This window comes from Zeus faber, assembly GCF_960531495.2.
Source record: "Zeus faber genome assembly, chromosome: 2".
Taxonomy (NCBI): domain Eukaryota; kingdom Metazoa; phylum Chordata; class Actinopteri; order Zeiformes; family Zeidae; genus Zeus; species Zeus faber.
The window spans coordinates 32,427,121-32,444,429 of record NC_137189.1 but is presented as its reverse complement, the minus strand read 5'-3'; the positions used below and the strand labels follow the sequence as shown (position 1 = coordinate 32,444,429).

General features: G+C 43.0%; 1 protein-coding gene across 1 annotated transcript; it reads right to left on the bottom strand.

Moving 5' to 3' along the window:
- Positions 1-11,716: 11,716 nt before the first annotated feature.
- LOC307247903 (gap junction beta-2 protein-like) lies at positions 11,717-13,828 on the bottom strand (the record flags this gene model as incomplete). The annotated part of the gene is made up of 5 exons (XM_080024040.1): positions 11,717-11,788; positions 12,066-12,272; positions 12,684-12,841; positions 13,377-13,529; positions 13,658-13,828. 5 exons carry the CDS (start codon positions 13,826-13,828, stop codon positions 11,779-11,781), a joined length of 699 nt encoding a protein of 232 aa, XP_079880166.1. The 3' UTR covers positions 11,717-11,778.
- Between the last annotated feature and the right edge of the window lie 3,481 nt (positions 13,829-17,309).

The following is a 17,309-nucleotide window of genomic DNA, read 5'->3' as shown; positions in this document are numbered from 1 at the left end:
GGAGCAGAAGGCTTAATTTGAACAGCGGGCATTATGTTTAAGTTTTCATTCCTCTAACTCACGGGTCGGGAACCTATGGCTCGCGAGCCAATGATGGTGCTTTTTTGATGACGGTAAATGGCTCGCAGGCAATTTTGAGCTAAAATTTTTCATCACAATTAACAAGCAATAAATAATTATTCTGTGTCATTTTAAAGTAAAACAGGTAAGAGAAATTACAATTTTGAAAATAAAATTCAAAATATAGATGTGGTTGACAAAGGGGCGTAGTCAAGCACCGGCTGCGGACCACAGAAAGACTCCGGGGGGCCTTTTACTCTGCGCCCTGCCCCTCCCGGGTCTCTGCTCAGGCGCCACTTGTGGGAGTCTCTGCCCACAGGTAAGGGTTTAGGGAGGGAGATGGAGTCTTTCTGGCCGTGGTGCGCCGACATGGGGAGAGTTTTATTGTTCATTTCAATATGCGGCACGCAGGCCACAACTATATACAGTGTATCACTGAGGATTATTATAATAATTGTGGATAATAATGATCCTCTTGGGCGCAGGAGGAATGGCGTTCCACTGCTGGGCTGCTTATGAGCCCGTGTGTCGATCCCCTCTGTAAGACAGACAACATTAAGAAAACTCCCCCCCTCGAGTCGGACCAATCAGCTGAACATAAGTGGACAGAAATGGAAAAAACTTCAATATGTATGTGACAAATAATCTCTTGAACTTGAACTGGAACTTGAACCTGAAGACCAGCTGATTCTTAAAACTTGGAACAGGCTTCCCTTCACATACCACACAAAGCAGCGTGTGAGTATTGCCGTATCGACCATGTTTGCTCTACATACGCATGGGAGCAGTCTTTCCCGCATCTGAGAAACATTAAGACCAAGCTACGCTCACGTTTAACTGATGGAGGCCTCAACGCCTGCATGAAGCTTTACCTCACAAAGTATGAACCGGACCACCATCAGCAAACCCATGCAGCACCAGAAGTCACATTAATGGTAAAAAGTATTTCATTTATTATTGGTTAGCTGCAGTTTAACAACAATATCATTCAGAAGAATAAAGAGAGATGTATTATATAAAGCGCTTATTTAAGTACTCAGAGATGTGTTATACGTTAAAAATGTATGCTTTACTTAAAAAATGCACGCATTGAGTTGCATTCAATTTTATTAAATATTATATGGCTCACAAGGAACTACATTTAGAAATATTTGGCTTTTATGGCTCTCCCAGCAAAAAGGTTCCCGACCCCTGCTCTAACCTGAAGTTACAGACTAATAAGGAAACCAGGCAATATGTATCCCCCATCCGCATCACAATATCGAGCCTGTCCTTACGCTATGGCGAGAGCTAAGGAGAGAAAAAACATTTTTTTTATTTGAATGTTCTAGCCCCAACTGTACTCCCCAAAACTTTAAAAGCAACCATTATCCCAGAGTCCAGTTATTAAACTAAGTAGTTTGTCGTTCAATTCAATGTTTTGATGAAGCTCATTCCAGGCCCAAGTGTGACCATTATTCAAGAGTAGTGCACGGGATTTCTTCTTACTGTATTTACCTACACTTTTTATGGCTTTTGACATAATGTGAGGTTTGAACTTGCATGAAGTTCTACGTCGTTTACGGCGTCATCATCAATTCTGTTTATTTTGCGTCATTCCTTTCCAATGATGTAATTCAACTACGATGATGTGGTCAAGCGTTTCTGGCCCCTGCCCCTAAGGATACATTCAAAACTCTGGCACAGAAAAGTGAACAAAAGTCTCCCACACTTTCCATGTGGCAAACCAATTCGAATGAAATGTCAAGCTCAAATTTTGTGTCGGCGATTGATGACGATGCACGACAGAGGAAATGCTGTCGTACCGAAATACTGTACTGTAAAGCAAATGGAAAAAGACAGTCAAAACAACGCGGAATATATACTTACTAAAATACTGCTGTATTCTCAGTGTTAAATCCATCGACCAGAGACCAGAAAGAAAATAAAATTTTATCTGGGGGAAAAAAAAGAGGTAAAAACAACTTGTTAACCTGATGTGTGAACAGAATAAGAGGAAATCTCACATTCTCACAAATACCTAGTTTTACAGGAACATGTATCTGTCGTGAGTTTGTTACGAGCGTAGAATACCAACAGAAACATAAAGGTGCCAAACAAAAAAATATTCTTTGAAGCGATGCCCCAGAGGAACCCTTTCCGGTTCCACGAAGAACCTTTCAGACCAAGGATGGTCAAAGAATCACTTCAGAGCATGCCTTTGCTTAGACACCTGCAATGTGCTTGGGTTTACTTCCTTTAATAGGTTCATTTACAAGATGGCCCAATGTGTATCAGCAAGTAATATATTTATACCCACATTTTATTTCATTTGATTTGATTTGATACCTTATCTCTTATTCTGAATTGCACTGTTTTGTCCACCTCTGTTGCCGTAACACTTGATTTCCACCATGAGGTTAATCAGAATCAGAATCAGAATCAGAATCAGAATCAGAAATACTTTAATAATCCCAGGAGGAATTCACTAAATACATTGTTATCATCTCTTATACCTTAATTTGACTAATTTACTGGATAAATCAAGACACAATGTGTCCAGCATCACAACACCATCAGTGGGCATAAACGCACAAGAATGGAAATGATTTTAATCGGCCAGACGAATAAAAATTTGTGTCAGAATCATTGGTAGGAAAGATTTCACTTTACTGCTCACACAGTATGTCATACATAATAAAACAAAACAAAAAAATAATAATAATAATAATAAATATATATATATATATATATATATGCCCTCTGGCCTTGTACTCAAAATTAATTTCCATTGCATTTGATTACGAACTCCTAAATGTGTGTTTCATCATTACATTATAAAACTAGTGCATGCCGGTTCAAAATGTAAGACTTTGTAGGACTTTTTATTGGCCCAGTTTAACAAAATGTGAATGATTCAGTCCTGTGTTACACAATGGAAGATGAAACCGTCGGTTAAAGTCGTACACCGGGGAAAGACACTTGTGTGACTTTTTGTTGTTTATTCACAACAAAAAAGTCACACAAGTTAATGTTTATTAACATTACGCGTGTCGCTCGCCCAAACGTCCTTGTGTACCCAGAAATACACTCGCCAAGAGTGAAGTAGATAGCAGAATGGTCGACATAATCGAAGGAAATACATACATACATACATACATACATACATACATACATACATGCATGCATGCATGCATGGATACATACATACATACATATATACATACATACATACATGCATGCAGCCATACATACGGAGAGACAGACAGATTCCTGAACATACAGACGCTGCGCAGACGTCTCCTCCTCTCATGTGCGTGTGTGTCGTTGAAGGTCACGCGCCCGGCACTCGGCTCACATCTCCAGCCCTTCCTCTGCCCTCATGTTAGCAATGTGCACAGTGTTGCCTGCCAGGCATGCGTGTCGCGCTACACATATTGGATGATGATGTCACAAAATCGCCCCACTCCACCACCCCCGGTACCTGTTGCCTTGTTTATTCAAAGTTTATTCATATTACACATGTGGCCTGTCCAAATTGTACTGCACGTCCTCGTGTCCCCATCAATACACTCGCCAAGTGTGAAGTAAATGAACAGTTGTCGAGATACTCGAACGATATATAGAAATACATAAATACAACATACAGACAGAGATTCCTTCCTTCATAGATAGGTAAAGAGGAATTATAAAGTGTACCAGAGCAATCAACAGTGGTCAACTTTCAAGAGATCTGGAGGGAAAGCCTTAAAAAAACATCCACAGGTGTTCTTCACAGCAACAGGTGTGTTCTGCGTTGCCAGGGCAGGACATAGTTGAAACAAACCAACAAAAACAAACTCATGCGCCTCCGTCTCTTAGAGTGTGTGTACTGTATATTGGTGTGGCGTTAGAGAGAAGAAATAAGAAATGGAGCCCTGCGCTTGTGCGCGCACACACACACACACACACACACACACGCGCACACACATTTTTTTCACAGTGCAGTGGCTGGACAATGGCCAGCCATCTGTGCTACAGTGAATGAGCGGATAACAGGTCGACCATGTTGAATGCTCGACTCATCACATCGCAGAAACGCTGAGGGGACAAATGTTTGTCTGGGATCAACTGATAGGCACATACAGGCCACGGTGCGCACACACACACGCACACACACACAAACACGCACGCACGCACGCACGCACGCACGCACCCGCCCACATACACACACACACACACACACACACACACACACACACACACACACACACACACACACACACACACACACACACACACCTATCAAAGCCTACATTGAACACACCCCAATACAAACATTTCATCAAACTGCCATCAGCAGACATTGTGCAATCACAGTCACGCACGCACGCACACACGCAAGTACACACACACACACACACACACACACACACACACACACACACACACACACACACACACACACACACGTGTGCACATATTTACACACTTTATACACACTTTAGTATTCTCCCTCATGCAGCGGTAGCAGAGTTCTTTCCCATGAAGTCATTCAAGAAATCATAGCCACACATGTCTGAAGGACCTCAGCATCACAACGTACGACTTCAAATTTCCCACAAAATTAAGAGTGAACTCAACTCTCCAACTAGACTTGTGAAAATTTTGATTAAGATTTACTCAATTGATTTCCCCAAATACAAATATCCAATGGTGTGTCCATTTTATAAGCTTATTGAAGAAACCAACTAATGGATTTAATCTTTTTACTTTTTGAAACATTTTATGCATTATTACGTTGTGTGTGGTTGGGCAGATCTTTGTCTGGATGCACGTGACTTTCTGTGTTGTTAAAGTTGGCATCAATTTAGATATTTTTTCCCTCGCGCTCCCGCTAAGTGTTTCATTTTAAGAATTTTCTTTGATTTTATTATCACGATCGACCAGATTGACTCTAAAATCTTTTAAGACCTCAACTACACTGCGACCGATTCAGCGTGATTCAGATATTATATAGATAGGTATAACTACACGGAAATGGAAATAACTATTATACGAAAATAACAAAACTACTACTAATAATAATTATAAGTAAAATTTATAATTTATAAACACATTTCACTTTTTTTCACTATTGGACCCAGAAAAGACCCGACTTCGGGCCGAATCCGGGTCCGCGGACCATGTCTTTGACACCCCCCCCTTTGGATGACCAGAACGCAATTCTCTCTCTCTCTCTCTCTCTCTCTCTCTCTCTCTCCCTCCCTCATGGGCCTCTCTCTCCAAGCCGTGCGCGCGTGATGTTGATCTTTTCCACGGGCAGGGTGAACAATGGGGAATCCGCTGGACGCGCTTTATCCGGCCCGGCGCGCACTGTGGACGGATCAGAGCTCTTTGTGTGCCAAACAAACAGAAAGGTTAACTCTCTCCACTGCTTGTTCCCATAAACACACCGCGAAGATCACTGGGGGGGCTGTCACTGCATTAGAGTCATTGGATCAACCAAAAAAAAAAAAAAAAAAAAAAAAAGCTTTAATTTGTTAAACCTATATTATTCTTTATTTATATGAATTAAAAATTGAGAAATTACAATATAGAATTTAAACATTCAATTTAAGCTGAGAACACTTCAAAAAAATGTAGGTTTGACAATTCAAAGCATATTTAATTTGTCCCATTGACTTTAATCCAATGATTATTGTCAGTGTAATTGGTTCATTCCCAATCGGTGCATCTCCTCGCCGTGCGTCAAAGAGGAGGACGCGCCTCTCCAAAGGCGCGGCCCCGGTGGGATCCAAGCCTCGGTGGCACCCACAGATGCACGGCGGTCGCAGGGTGGGCACAGAGGAGCATCCATATTTTGAAAGTGGAAATGACTTACTCGGACAGGTGGAAAGATGATCCCTCCCCCCCTCTCTCTCGCTCTCCCTCCCACCCCCACCCTAACCCTCACTCCCCCCCTAAAACCATCCCAGCAGCAAAGTGCTTACCCTCTCTTCTTTGGAAACTTCCAGCCCCGGGGAGGCGTGCTTCTCTGGTTCTTTTCTCTCTTCTCTCTCCTCTTCTCCCACGGGGTTCGAGGCCGGTGAAGGGGTGAAAGGGTGTAAGATGGAGAGACAGTGAGAGTTACAAAGAGAAAGAGAGAGAGAGAGAGAGAGAGAGGGGGAGAGAGAGAGAGAGAGAGAGGAGGCGAAATAAGTCCTAAGGGCGCGTATGGAACCTGTGGTTTGGGGGTCCGGCAGAGCGCAGCCGCTGCGTGCTGCGTGGCCAGGCCATCGCCACTTTCACATTGTGTCACCCATGCGTGGGTGCACACGGGGGGCGGGGGTGGATGGGTGGGGGGCACCTAACTGTAACAAACCCCCCACTACATGCACGCGCGCGCACACACACACTCACACACACATACACTACATACATACACACACACACACACACACACACACACACACACACACACACACACACACACACACACACACACACACACACACATCCACACATCCACACACACACGCACACAGACACATACACCCCACTCCAACATGAACTCCAGGCTAGAGACAGGATGAGGAAAGGACAGAACAATTTGGACAGTTTATCGGTGATTTGGGAAAAGGTGGAAAATGCAAAAGGAAAGTGGAAATTATTTTCATAAAGGAAAAATATTCCATATTTGATCCATTTTTAGCTGGCACTCTTTAAAGAAACAGCCATTCAGTGTATTTTTTTTTTGTATGTGCTCCACCTTGGTTCCACTAATGTTGGGTTTGCCTTTTGCTGGCAAGATTGCAAAGATTAGATTAGAAAATTAGTGACAGGGAGCCACGGGGAATATGAAGCAGTGTAGCCAGTTGTTGTTAGTAAAGTGTCAAAAAAGAACAGCCCCCCTCGAATGAAAACATACCCCCACCGCCCTACGTGACCAAGAAAGGAAAAAAATCTGAAATTGATGAGAAGAAGGCAAACTTCGGAGAAAAGGTAGTGACCACCCTGTTGCCCGGATGTTGCTGTTTCGAATGGAATTCTGGGACGTGCAGTGTAATCCACCCAATAGGGACGGCTTTATGGATCGGCCATTTAAAGACTAACTAGTGAATTTTATTATTATCATTGGCCTAATATATTAAATATTAAATAATATTAAATATTAATAATTAATATTAAAATTCAACATCCATAAGCATCGCAAAAGCAGTTTGATACGCTACAAATTGTAAATGTTGGTGTTCCATGTGTGGATCGTGACAGAAAAAAGAACAATTTGAATGTTATCACTTGATGAGTTTTAACACTTGAAAGGGTATTCATACTTCATTCTTCATCAATAGGCAGGTAGGGGTTTAAGGAGGGAGAAGGAGTGTTTCTGGCCGTGGCTTTGGCGACATTGCGAGAGTTTTTATTATAACGTTGAACAAAAAGACTCGCTGGCCACAAGTATAAATTATATAATAATATACTATAATATAATCTAAGTAATAAAGACTAATGATTTTGGGCGCAGGAGGAACGGCCTTCCGAACTGCCCTCCTGGTCGGGTGACGCGCCTGTGCGCCGATCCCCCCTGCAAGACAGACGAACATTAAGAAAGCTCCCTGCACCGAGTCCCTGATTCGAGGCAGCGGTGCGGCCGCGGGAAAGGGAGCCATGCTGCCGTCGCGGCTTGACCACGCCCCTTTGTCCGCCACAGAGTTATTCCTGCATTAGTAGTGTTGTTACTCAAGTGGGGTCTCTCAGCAAAACGAAGAGACCCAACAACGCACAAGAAGGGTGTTCTTCTAATTATCAACAATCTTTCTCTGTGGACACAAATATATAATGAGCATCTCTATATGCACCTCCATGTCTCTAAAATGTATCGTGTATGGAAAGCCATCGGGGACAAAACCGTCCCGGAGGCTATGCCTTAAAACGGCAGCCTATGTTGTTGGAGAATTTGTACAGCTACGAAAGCCTCCGACACAATATTTCTTTGTGTTTTAGTTACAAAGGTTGACCATTTGTGTTAAATTAAGCCAGTAGGCCAATTTTGGTTGATCTGGTTTTAATTACAAATGAGCATGAGGATGCTGTAGTGTTTCTGAATTTCAAGTGCAGCCCATGGCTTTGTAAACCATTATTGTAAACCGATGTCAAGGTTATTTTCCATCCTTTGATCGGGCCACGAACATTCCTTTATTCAACGTGAAATAACCTCAACATTGTTGTCCGTAGCCAAATCGAGTCAAATCAAACCGCATATTTATGAATGTGGCTTCTTCTGAGGTCCTTCTCATACACTCATATTTTCCTATGTCTTATCGAAATTGTGTCAACTGGAATGCTTATTTAAACCTGGACTGACTAACCGTCGTTGTTTCCGTGCCTCCGGTCCCACTGAGGTCGGCTGTGTCGGAGCATCGTCTGGCCAAGAGGGAATTATTTATGATTCATAAATAATTGTAATAATCTGTCTGCACATTGTCCGACAAAGCCAGCCTCGTGCATTTCGAAAAATTCCACTGGCAACTCGAAGCAAAGCGAGGAAGGGCCATGCTTATTTGGATAAATGGTTTAGGTCTTTTCCTTTATCCCGACCACGAGGGGGTGGAGTAAGGAAGGCGACGATGATGTGGCGCCGACTGAAGCGTTGTGCGCCTCTCTCTCAGCATCACGTGGTCCAGACCCGGGTGCGATACTCGATCACCTCATGAATATAACCCTGATGTGCGTAATCGCTGTGTAAGTCAGGCGTTCATTTTGGCCGCCCAAACGCCGCCATTTCTTCCGTGTTAACGCGGGTACTTTGAACGCGTTTATTTTGTCTTGTAAAAGTGTTTTTCCCCCAGACGGATTTCCCCCAATGGCTTTCCATAGTTGTGTGTTGTCTTTTTATTTATTTATTTTTTGATTTTTAATTTTTTTCTATCTTTAATAAACTAAATTAATTTCAGTTTAATTGCCTTTTAACTTTTAGGAACTAACTTGTTTTAATCCCTTTAATTTACACCAGGCTATATATATATATATATATATATATATATAATGAAATGTTTTTATTATTTTTTATTTTTTTTTAACCTGTGCTGTATGCCATGGCATTCAGGACAGAGTTAGTCTGCAAGTGGAGTTCAAGTTCTCAACCTGCAATGCAACTCTTTATTCATTCTTAAATCATCAAGAACTGCTGCAATAACTCTGTCCTGTGGACGACCTGTAGGATGACAAGAGCACAGTTTCTGGTTATGGAGAACCACCACCAAACCCTCTCTTTGGAGAACTATTTATCATGTTTGGGTCTTTAAACTACTGATCACTACTCCAAGAGGGGGAGAATCACCACGGGTGAGACAAATAAACATAGAAATAAACAACATTTACACAAAAACATGAACATTGGACGACAACATGTATTGAAAAACAGCGAATTAAGTCCAGGAAAACTGGAACTACAACTGGTCACGTGGCCTCATAATCAGTCATAATTATGGCAGCAAATGAGGAAGGAAAGGAGAGGATTGCAACCAGGAGGGTGCTGGGGTGCACTTGAAGAAGGTGTGATGGTGTGTGTGTGTGTGTGTTTGTGTGTGTGTGTGTGTGTGTGTGTAAGATGTCCACCGGTAAATGTACATGACTTATCCCCATTGGCATTGGTGTAGAAGGTCGGTAATATGTTGCGGCGCCTCCAAGCAGGGCAAGGGGCCCCGAAGCCCCCCGAACTCTGCAGCCCTGTGGACACCCTACGGCTGCAGGAAAGCCCCGAGTACCCTGCCCTGTGGCCACAGAAGACCCCCGGGCCCCCAGAGAAGCCATAGGGCCGTGGAGCAACCCCCACGCCCAGCCCCGAGGAGGATGACCCAGTCCCAGGGAGCACGAGGAGACCCCGCACCCCAGGGGCGCACACATACAACCAACCCCCGGGTGCAGGCACCAAGACGCAGCCGCTGGTGTAGAACCCGGGCCATGGGCGCAAGGCATGGACCGCGCAAGGCACGGCAGGATCCCGGCCCCACGGCCGACCAGACACCCGCCCGGCATGACTGCCCATACACGTAGCAGCGTGTGCCCAGCGCAGGGCACCTCAATGTTGACAACCAGTATTTTCTAATACATTTTTTCCCCGAGGGGTCGGAGTAGACCCCATGGGAGAAACACGAGCGCCATTGTAGACGCATGCGCACTGTCCTGGAGTTTTTTATTTGGAAAGGGCAATTCTATCGCCCACCGCCAGGGGGAGCCGTGCCTCCCGTTACAGCCATGATCAGCGTTGCGCCTCATCCATCCCATTTCAGTAAAACACATCGAGACAAATGACCCCAAATACTGGATTATTTTTTTGGTTCATATTAAACATTATGACACATCGATTAAAATAGTTAATGAAAAAGCAGAAAAAACTCTTTACTGTAGAATAATGTAAAATGCATGTTCTGTTCTGTGTTATTTGTATATATTATATATACTGTATATTGTATATTGTATATACCAGCACTACCTAGCACTACCTTACAATTACTTAGCACTACCTAGCAGTATTTATTGTTACACTAATGTCTCTGTCGCAATGTAGCTTGATTGTTATTCTCCCTCGTAAGTCGCTTTGGATAAAAGCGTCTGCTAAATGACTAAACGTAAATGTTAATGTAAATATTATTTTCCCTTTTCTACTACTTATTTTTCCTGTAGGTGTATTTTACGTGATTTGATGTCTGTTATCTCCCAAAATATTGATATCCTGACGGCATCTCGTTGTTGATTGGATCTTTTTTTTTTTTTTTAGGTCTGACCCATAGTGTCATAAACAGGATTTGCTTTGTGAAATAGCATTTTCATCTCTGTTTATTTATTTTATTAAGTCAAATAAAATAAATCAAGGTCTCTCATCTCTGTTTATTTATTTTATTAAGTCAAATAAAATAAATCAAACAGAGATGAAAATGCTATTTCACAAAGCAAATCCTGTTTATGACACTATGGGTCAGACCTAAAAAAAAAAAAAAGATGATCTTTTTGTAGGTGTCATTTGATGAAACTAAAAATAAAAATATAGACAATTGTTCGTGTTTGCGGCTTCTATTTTCCCTTTTTTTTTTTACTGCACTCTGTGTTTTTGATACCTGACATCGTCTGAAGTCAGGAGGTTGTTGTCCATTTTGTTTTTTATTCAAACATTTTTAATACTTTATTTTTTTGCGATTTTTGCAAAAGTCAAGGCAAAAATGGCGGCTGCTTTGTTTGCGAAAAATATTTGTTTATACCTGCCCATTGGACTGTACCATCTTCACGGGTGAAAACACAAGGAGGCTAAACCAGGGTAAGTACGGGCATCATTACACAATAACAGACATATCATATAAAAACACTTTCTCTGATGTGTAAAGTTAGTTACCTCCACATAAATTAGTAAAGTATTAGAAAATATCCATAATAACAGATATTTAAACTATAGTGGTTTCATAGCCCCATCTGATATGTGTCAGGTAGAAACCAAATACTTTGAATCTATTGCTTGGTTTACTATTCCACAAAGTACAGCCAGGAGATAGAAGAGTCTCTTCTTCAAAATAAAAGCACGCGTGTGTGTGCGCGCGCGCGCGCGCGTGTGTGTGTGTGTGTGTGTGTGTGTGTGTGCGCGCGTGAGGCGGCAACAACTCCAGATCTCCTGCAGGAGCCTAAGCTGGAGACCGTCCCGTCGGACATCAACAGTTTGGGTCCTCCGGTTTTACAACGCTCTTGTTCATCTGACTCAAAGTTCGGGGGGAAGGCCCGTGTGGTCTTTTAGAATTTCCTGGAAGTGGAAGAAGACAACGGAGAAAAAAAACAACCAACATCACTATGGACACAACGTTCTGGTGGGAGAACGTCACAGATTCTCGAAAGGTAACTTAAATAGGTTTGCTCAAAAGGGGGATTTTTTTTTCTTTTCGTATGCCGCCATCAGGTCGACCCCATCTCACGTATGAGTCAAAGATTCCATGGGTTACACAGCAACCCTAGGCCGCAGTCGAAAATACACCATTTCTGCTTGACTGATATTCTGATGTTCTGGTATGGTCACCACCGACCTGGCGACGGCCTTGGCGACCAGATAGGCCAGTTCCGCCGCGTTGAGGACCATGCAGACGCAGGAGGCGGAGGCCATGAAGACGGTGAAGACGGTTTTCTCCGTGGGCCGCCAGACGAAGCAGTCCACCAGGTTGGGGCACGGCCACTGGTCGCACTGCACCACGCGCGGCATCTGGAAGCCGTCGTACACCGCGTACAGAGTGTACCTGGAGCCGGGGACAGAGAAGAGTCAGGGGCCAGAGTGTGAAGGGAGACGCTGTGATCCCGCCGCGGTCATGCGGAGCTCGGTGGACCTGCACAGAGTGAATACCTGGGAACTTAATTTTAGGGCCTCGATTGCTCCTATTGCCCTTGATAAGATAAGCAGGAGGTGTTATATAACCTCAGTAGGCCTTCTAATGTGACGGACAACTATAATGCTGCCACAAACAACAGTCCTATAGATGAACAACTAATAAGCCCATGATTGTATGATCGCAAGCACCTAATATTCACCATTTGCAACAACTTTTTTTTGACAGCAGATGTTACCATGACAACGCCCTCACGGCTGACCAACTTGATGTTGGGGTGACAGACAGGCAGACGGACAAAGGGCGAGAGGCGGACGCACTCACATGAAGCCTCCTTCAAACAGCAGCCTGAACAGCAGGCTGCCGGCGTACGTCCACCAGAGGGCACCGGTGAGCGGGAGTCTCCGCCTCTTCAGGCTCTCAAACTCCGCCTCCTGGGTCTCCGAGTCCTTGTTGACGAGGAAACCGGCCCTTCCGGGAGCCTGCCGGGCGGTTTGGTGCGTCAGATTTAGAATGAAATAATGGGGGGGGGGGCATGGCCTTTCCAGCAACCACGGGGTCATTGGTTGCTGATACATCCATCGCCGCCGAGTGCCCTTGAGCGCTCCAAGGGCGCGAGTGTACGCATGTGTGTGTGTTGGGAAGAGATATGTGAAGAGACACATTTAGCTGGTGTAGGTAAAATAGCAAGATGTTAGGTTTTGTGTGGAATTTTGAACTAGTATATTTACTGCTTTCTTCACTTTTAAAATATTATTTAGGAGAAAATAAGAATGCTTGAAATGAAAAGTTTAGAAGTTTCTGGTGGCCCTATTGTAACTCCATATCAGGAATTTAGTCTATTGTAGGATACTACTCACACTGAAGCTTTTTGTCTGGCCCTGAATAGAATCAAATCCACACACACACACACACACACACACACACACACACACAGGCACGCACGCACACACGCACGCACGCACACACACACACACACACACACACACACACACACACACACAGACACTCCCAAACCTTGAGAAGCCTCTTCTTATCGTCGTGGTTACGGTACGCCACATACATGGCGACGAGCAGGGCGGGCGTGGAGACAAACACCAGCTGCAGACACCAGAGCCGGATGTGGGAAACGGGGAAGAAGTGGTCGTAGCAGACGTTCTCACAACCAGGCTTGAGAAAAGAGAGGGGGGAGAGAGATTGATTCACTGATTGATTGATTGATTGATTATGTATGGTTCATTGACAGGATAAACCCCTCCAGACACACAGTCTGGTTTTCCGGGGTCCCTAATTGTTACCTGCAAGGTGTTGCAGGTGAAGTCGGACTGCTCGTCCCCCCACACGCTCTCGGCCGCCACGACCAGCACCGCTACCCGAAAGATGAAGACCACCGAGAGCCAGACCTTCCCCAGGCTGGTGGAGTGGCGGTTCACCCCGCTCAGCTGGGCGTGCAGAGCACTCCACGACATCCTGCTTGAACGGAGGGATAGAATAGAATAGGACAGAAAATAATTTAGCAATTTTTGAGTTTTCACCTACCACAACAAAATAAATAAATAAATGGTCAAAAAAAAAAAAAAAATTCAACTAGCACATCGCAAGATAATAGAATAGAAATTGAATCAAATTAGAATATAAATACACAATTATTGCAATTATGGTTTCCCAATGGTCTAAAAATTAAAAAAAAATAAGTGCAGATAGGAACATAATAGAAATAATGGATGATAGACAGAAAATATAATATACATTGAAGCAAATTAGAATACAAAATAACAGAAATTGAATGGAGATTGAATTTAATTACAATACAATATTGTTAGACAATTATTGCAACAGTTTCCAAATTATTCTAATTGGTCCAAAAATGGTTTAAAAAATTATCCAACTAGCATTGCATATAGAGCGATTATAGAAACGATATAGAACAGAAATTGAAGAGAATATCAATTAAATCAAATTACAATACAACATAATATAAATAGAATAGCGATAGAATCAAATGACAATATAATATACATTATTGCAACTGTTTCCAGATGATCCAAAAAATTGTCAGAAAAATCCAACTAGCATTCCAGATAGGGTGATAATAGAAACAATAGAGCATATGAATAGAATAGTAATTTTATTAGAACACGACAGAAATAAGCTAATTACAATAGAACATAATATGAATCGAATAGAATAGATATAAATTAGAATAGAAATAGAGCCAAATTGAACAGAATACAAAAATTGTTGCACCTCTGCCACCCCCTTCCCCAAAATGGTCCAAAAACATCCAACAAGCAGATAGGAAGATAATATAAATAGTATAGAAATTGAATATAATAGAGGTGGAATCAGTTTAGAATAGAATGGAATACAAACAGCATGGGAAACACTAGAAGAAGAATAGAATGGAATAGAAATAAATTGAATTGAACAATTGAACACAATAGAAATGGAATAGAAAACAAAATGATTGCGCCCACCCCCAAAAATTCCACTAGCAGGTAGGAACATAAATTAAAACAATAGATAATTGTATAGAAATAGGATCGAATATAAATGGAACCAAAATAAAAAAAGAATACAACTAGAATAAAACCGGATACAAAAGAAATGGAATAGAGCAGAAAACCATTGCACCTCCACGGGAAAAAATGGTCAGGAAAAAAAAAGAAAAGAAATAATAAAAGAAATAATATATCATGTGTTACATAGTATGAAAATAGAAAAGGGTAGAATAACAATTACATCGAAAAGACTAGAAATTGAACAAAATTGGAATGATTTCCGACGAAAAAAACCTATTGCACCTGCGTTGCTTACCCTAACCCTAAGAGCAAAGGCTCCGGACGGATCCGCCCAGCGGCGCAAATGGGAAGCGGACGGCGGCCTGTGGAGACCCTGCGGCGCCCAGCGCGGCCATGCTGCCTTCACATCCCAGTGTTGCTCGCCTCAGCTCCCAGTGCCTGCGCCGGAGGCAGGTTGGGGGGGGGGAGCGGGAGGACGTGCGCGCGGACGGGGAAGTCGCACGGCATGAGATGAGAGCGAGAGCGAGGGAGAGAGAGAGAGAGAGAGAGAAAAGAGAGAACAGGACTGACAGAGGGATGAAAGAGGAAGACGACGGAAAATAATGAATGGAGAGTGGGAGGATGGATGCCAAGAAGCCAGAATCTGTGTGAACCGCTGAACCCCTCCGCCCACTCAGGATGTTGTACTGAACCGGGCCCACTCAAAGAACAGGAAACATGGAGGCACGGAGCAACCCTGCTGTCCACTCACACTTTACTAGGACCATCAAAGTATTCAATAAAAGTTGATATATCTATATATATATATATATATATCACATTAAGCTTACCAAGAACCTGACCCCTGGCGACCTGAGGGATTGCAAAGAGGAAGCTACCGCTGTGTCCGACATGGCGAACATACTATGGTACACAGCGCAGGAAATGGGTAGCATTTGCATGAGCATTTGTAGTGTGTCCACAACCATAGTATGCATGACATAGTACCCTATTGACTCGAATGCAAGACGGCCCCGAGTATAATGCGAAACTCATTATTGGAAAAACACTTTTTAAAGACCAAATCTTCTTTTTATGGGAACAAACCACTTGAACCAGTTATTCTACCGAATATTGACATTTAAAAAGTCTGGACCCCAAATATTAGTGGACCCACTTTTTCAGATGTATTTCCGTAAAAAAAAACCCAAACAAAACAAAACCCTGTCTTATATTCTGGTCAATACGGTATGTGAAAGTACCACACTGACACACACAGCGCTTGAAGTGGGAAAAATAAAAAGTATGTGCCAGTACTCCCCTTATTCACTGTGGCTATTTAAGCTGTGGCTCGCAGCTTGTGCGTTCTAATAACTAAAAGAAAGAGCGTGCTCCGACTCACCGAAATATGACATATTTTACAATATATCCACTTCATTTGTCAACCTTAGAGGGCAGAACAGAGTACCGGCAGCTTGTGAGAAGTTCCGGTAAGCAAGAAAAACTCACAGTATGCCAAAGTTGAAATGTAGAAGTGCCGGTACGGTGTACTGTGTACTGGTGAGTACCAGCCCACTTTGAGCGCTGATGTGTAGCGTCAATAATGACTTGAGAAATTAAAAAATTGCCCTCGCCAAACATTGGTACCAATTTATGTAGTGTTAAATGGTTTATTAGACTATTAAATGATCAAAGCAAATGACGTTTATTTTGATAACCAAGAGGAGGAACACAAGCACACTTCTCACTGATAAATGGGATTTAATTTATCACAAAAATATATGACAAATCAAATGATAGTAGAATGTGTGATGAAGAAAATAAGCAGGTGAATAGAGGATTTTAAATTGTTACAAAACCTTAACTCGGGGACAATAGTGAGGGTTGGTGAGTTACGTGGCTCTTTCATCAACGCACAAATGGCAAGACGCACGCTAAGGGCAGTTAACTTATCTAAAAGGGAAGGTCATTTAACATAAACTCGTATCAGGAAGCAGATTGGAAGAATCAGAGTTGGGAAGTTTCATCCGACTTCACAAGGTTTGTGGACAGTGCACTTTGGTGTCCGCTCACCAAAGTGCCGGTGTGTCTGCGGCTGGTTTTGGTTGTACCTTGTGGGAGTCCGGCCGACGGTAAGGGACGGCGTTCTGTCGGCGGCCTGCTACGCGGTGACGCTCCGGGGGGCCGGATCGGCCCGAGGAGCAGCGGATTCGGCTCTCCGATGCTGTCGGGGGTTGTTGCCTGGCAACGGCTCCCGTGTTATTCTGAGGTTTCAAGATTCAAGATTCAAGATTCAAGATTTTTATTTGTCACATACATATACATACTTTCATACATATATGCAGTGAAATGTAATGCAACGCACCTGGTGATAGCACACAATAAGTCCTAGGAAAAAGTACAAAAATAAAATAAAATAAAAAGTAGAAAATTCCTTTCTATAGACCGA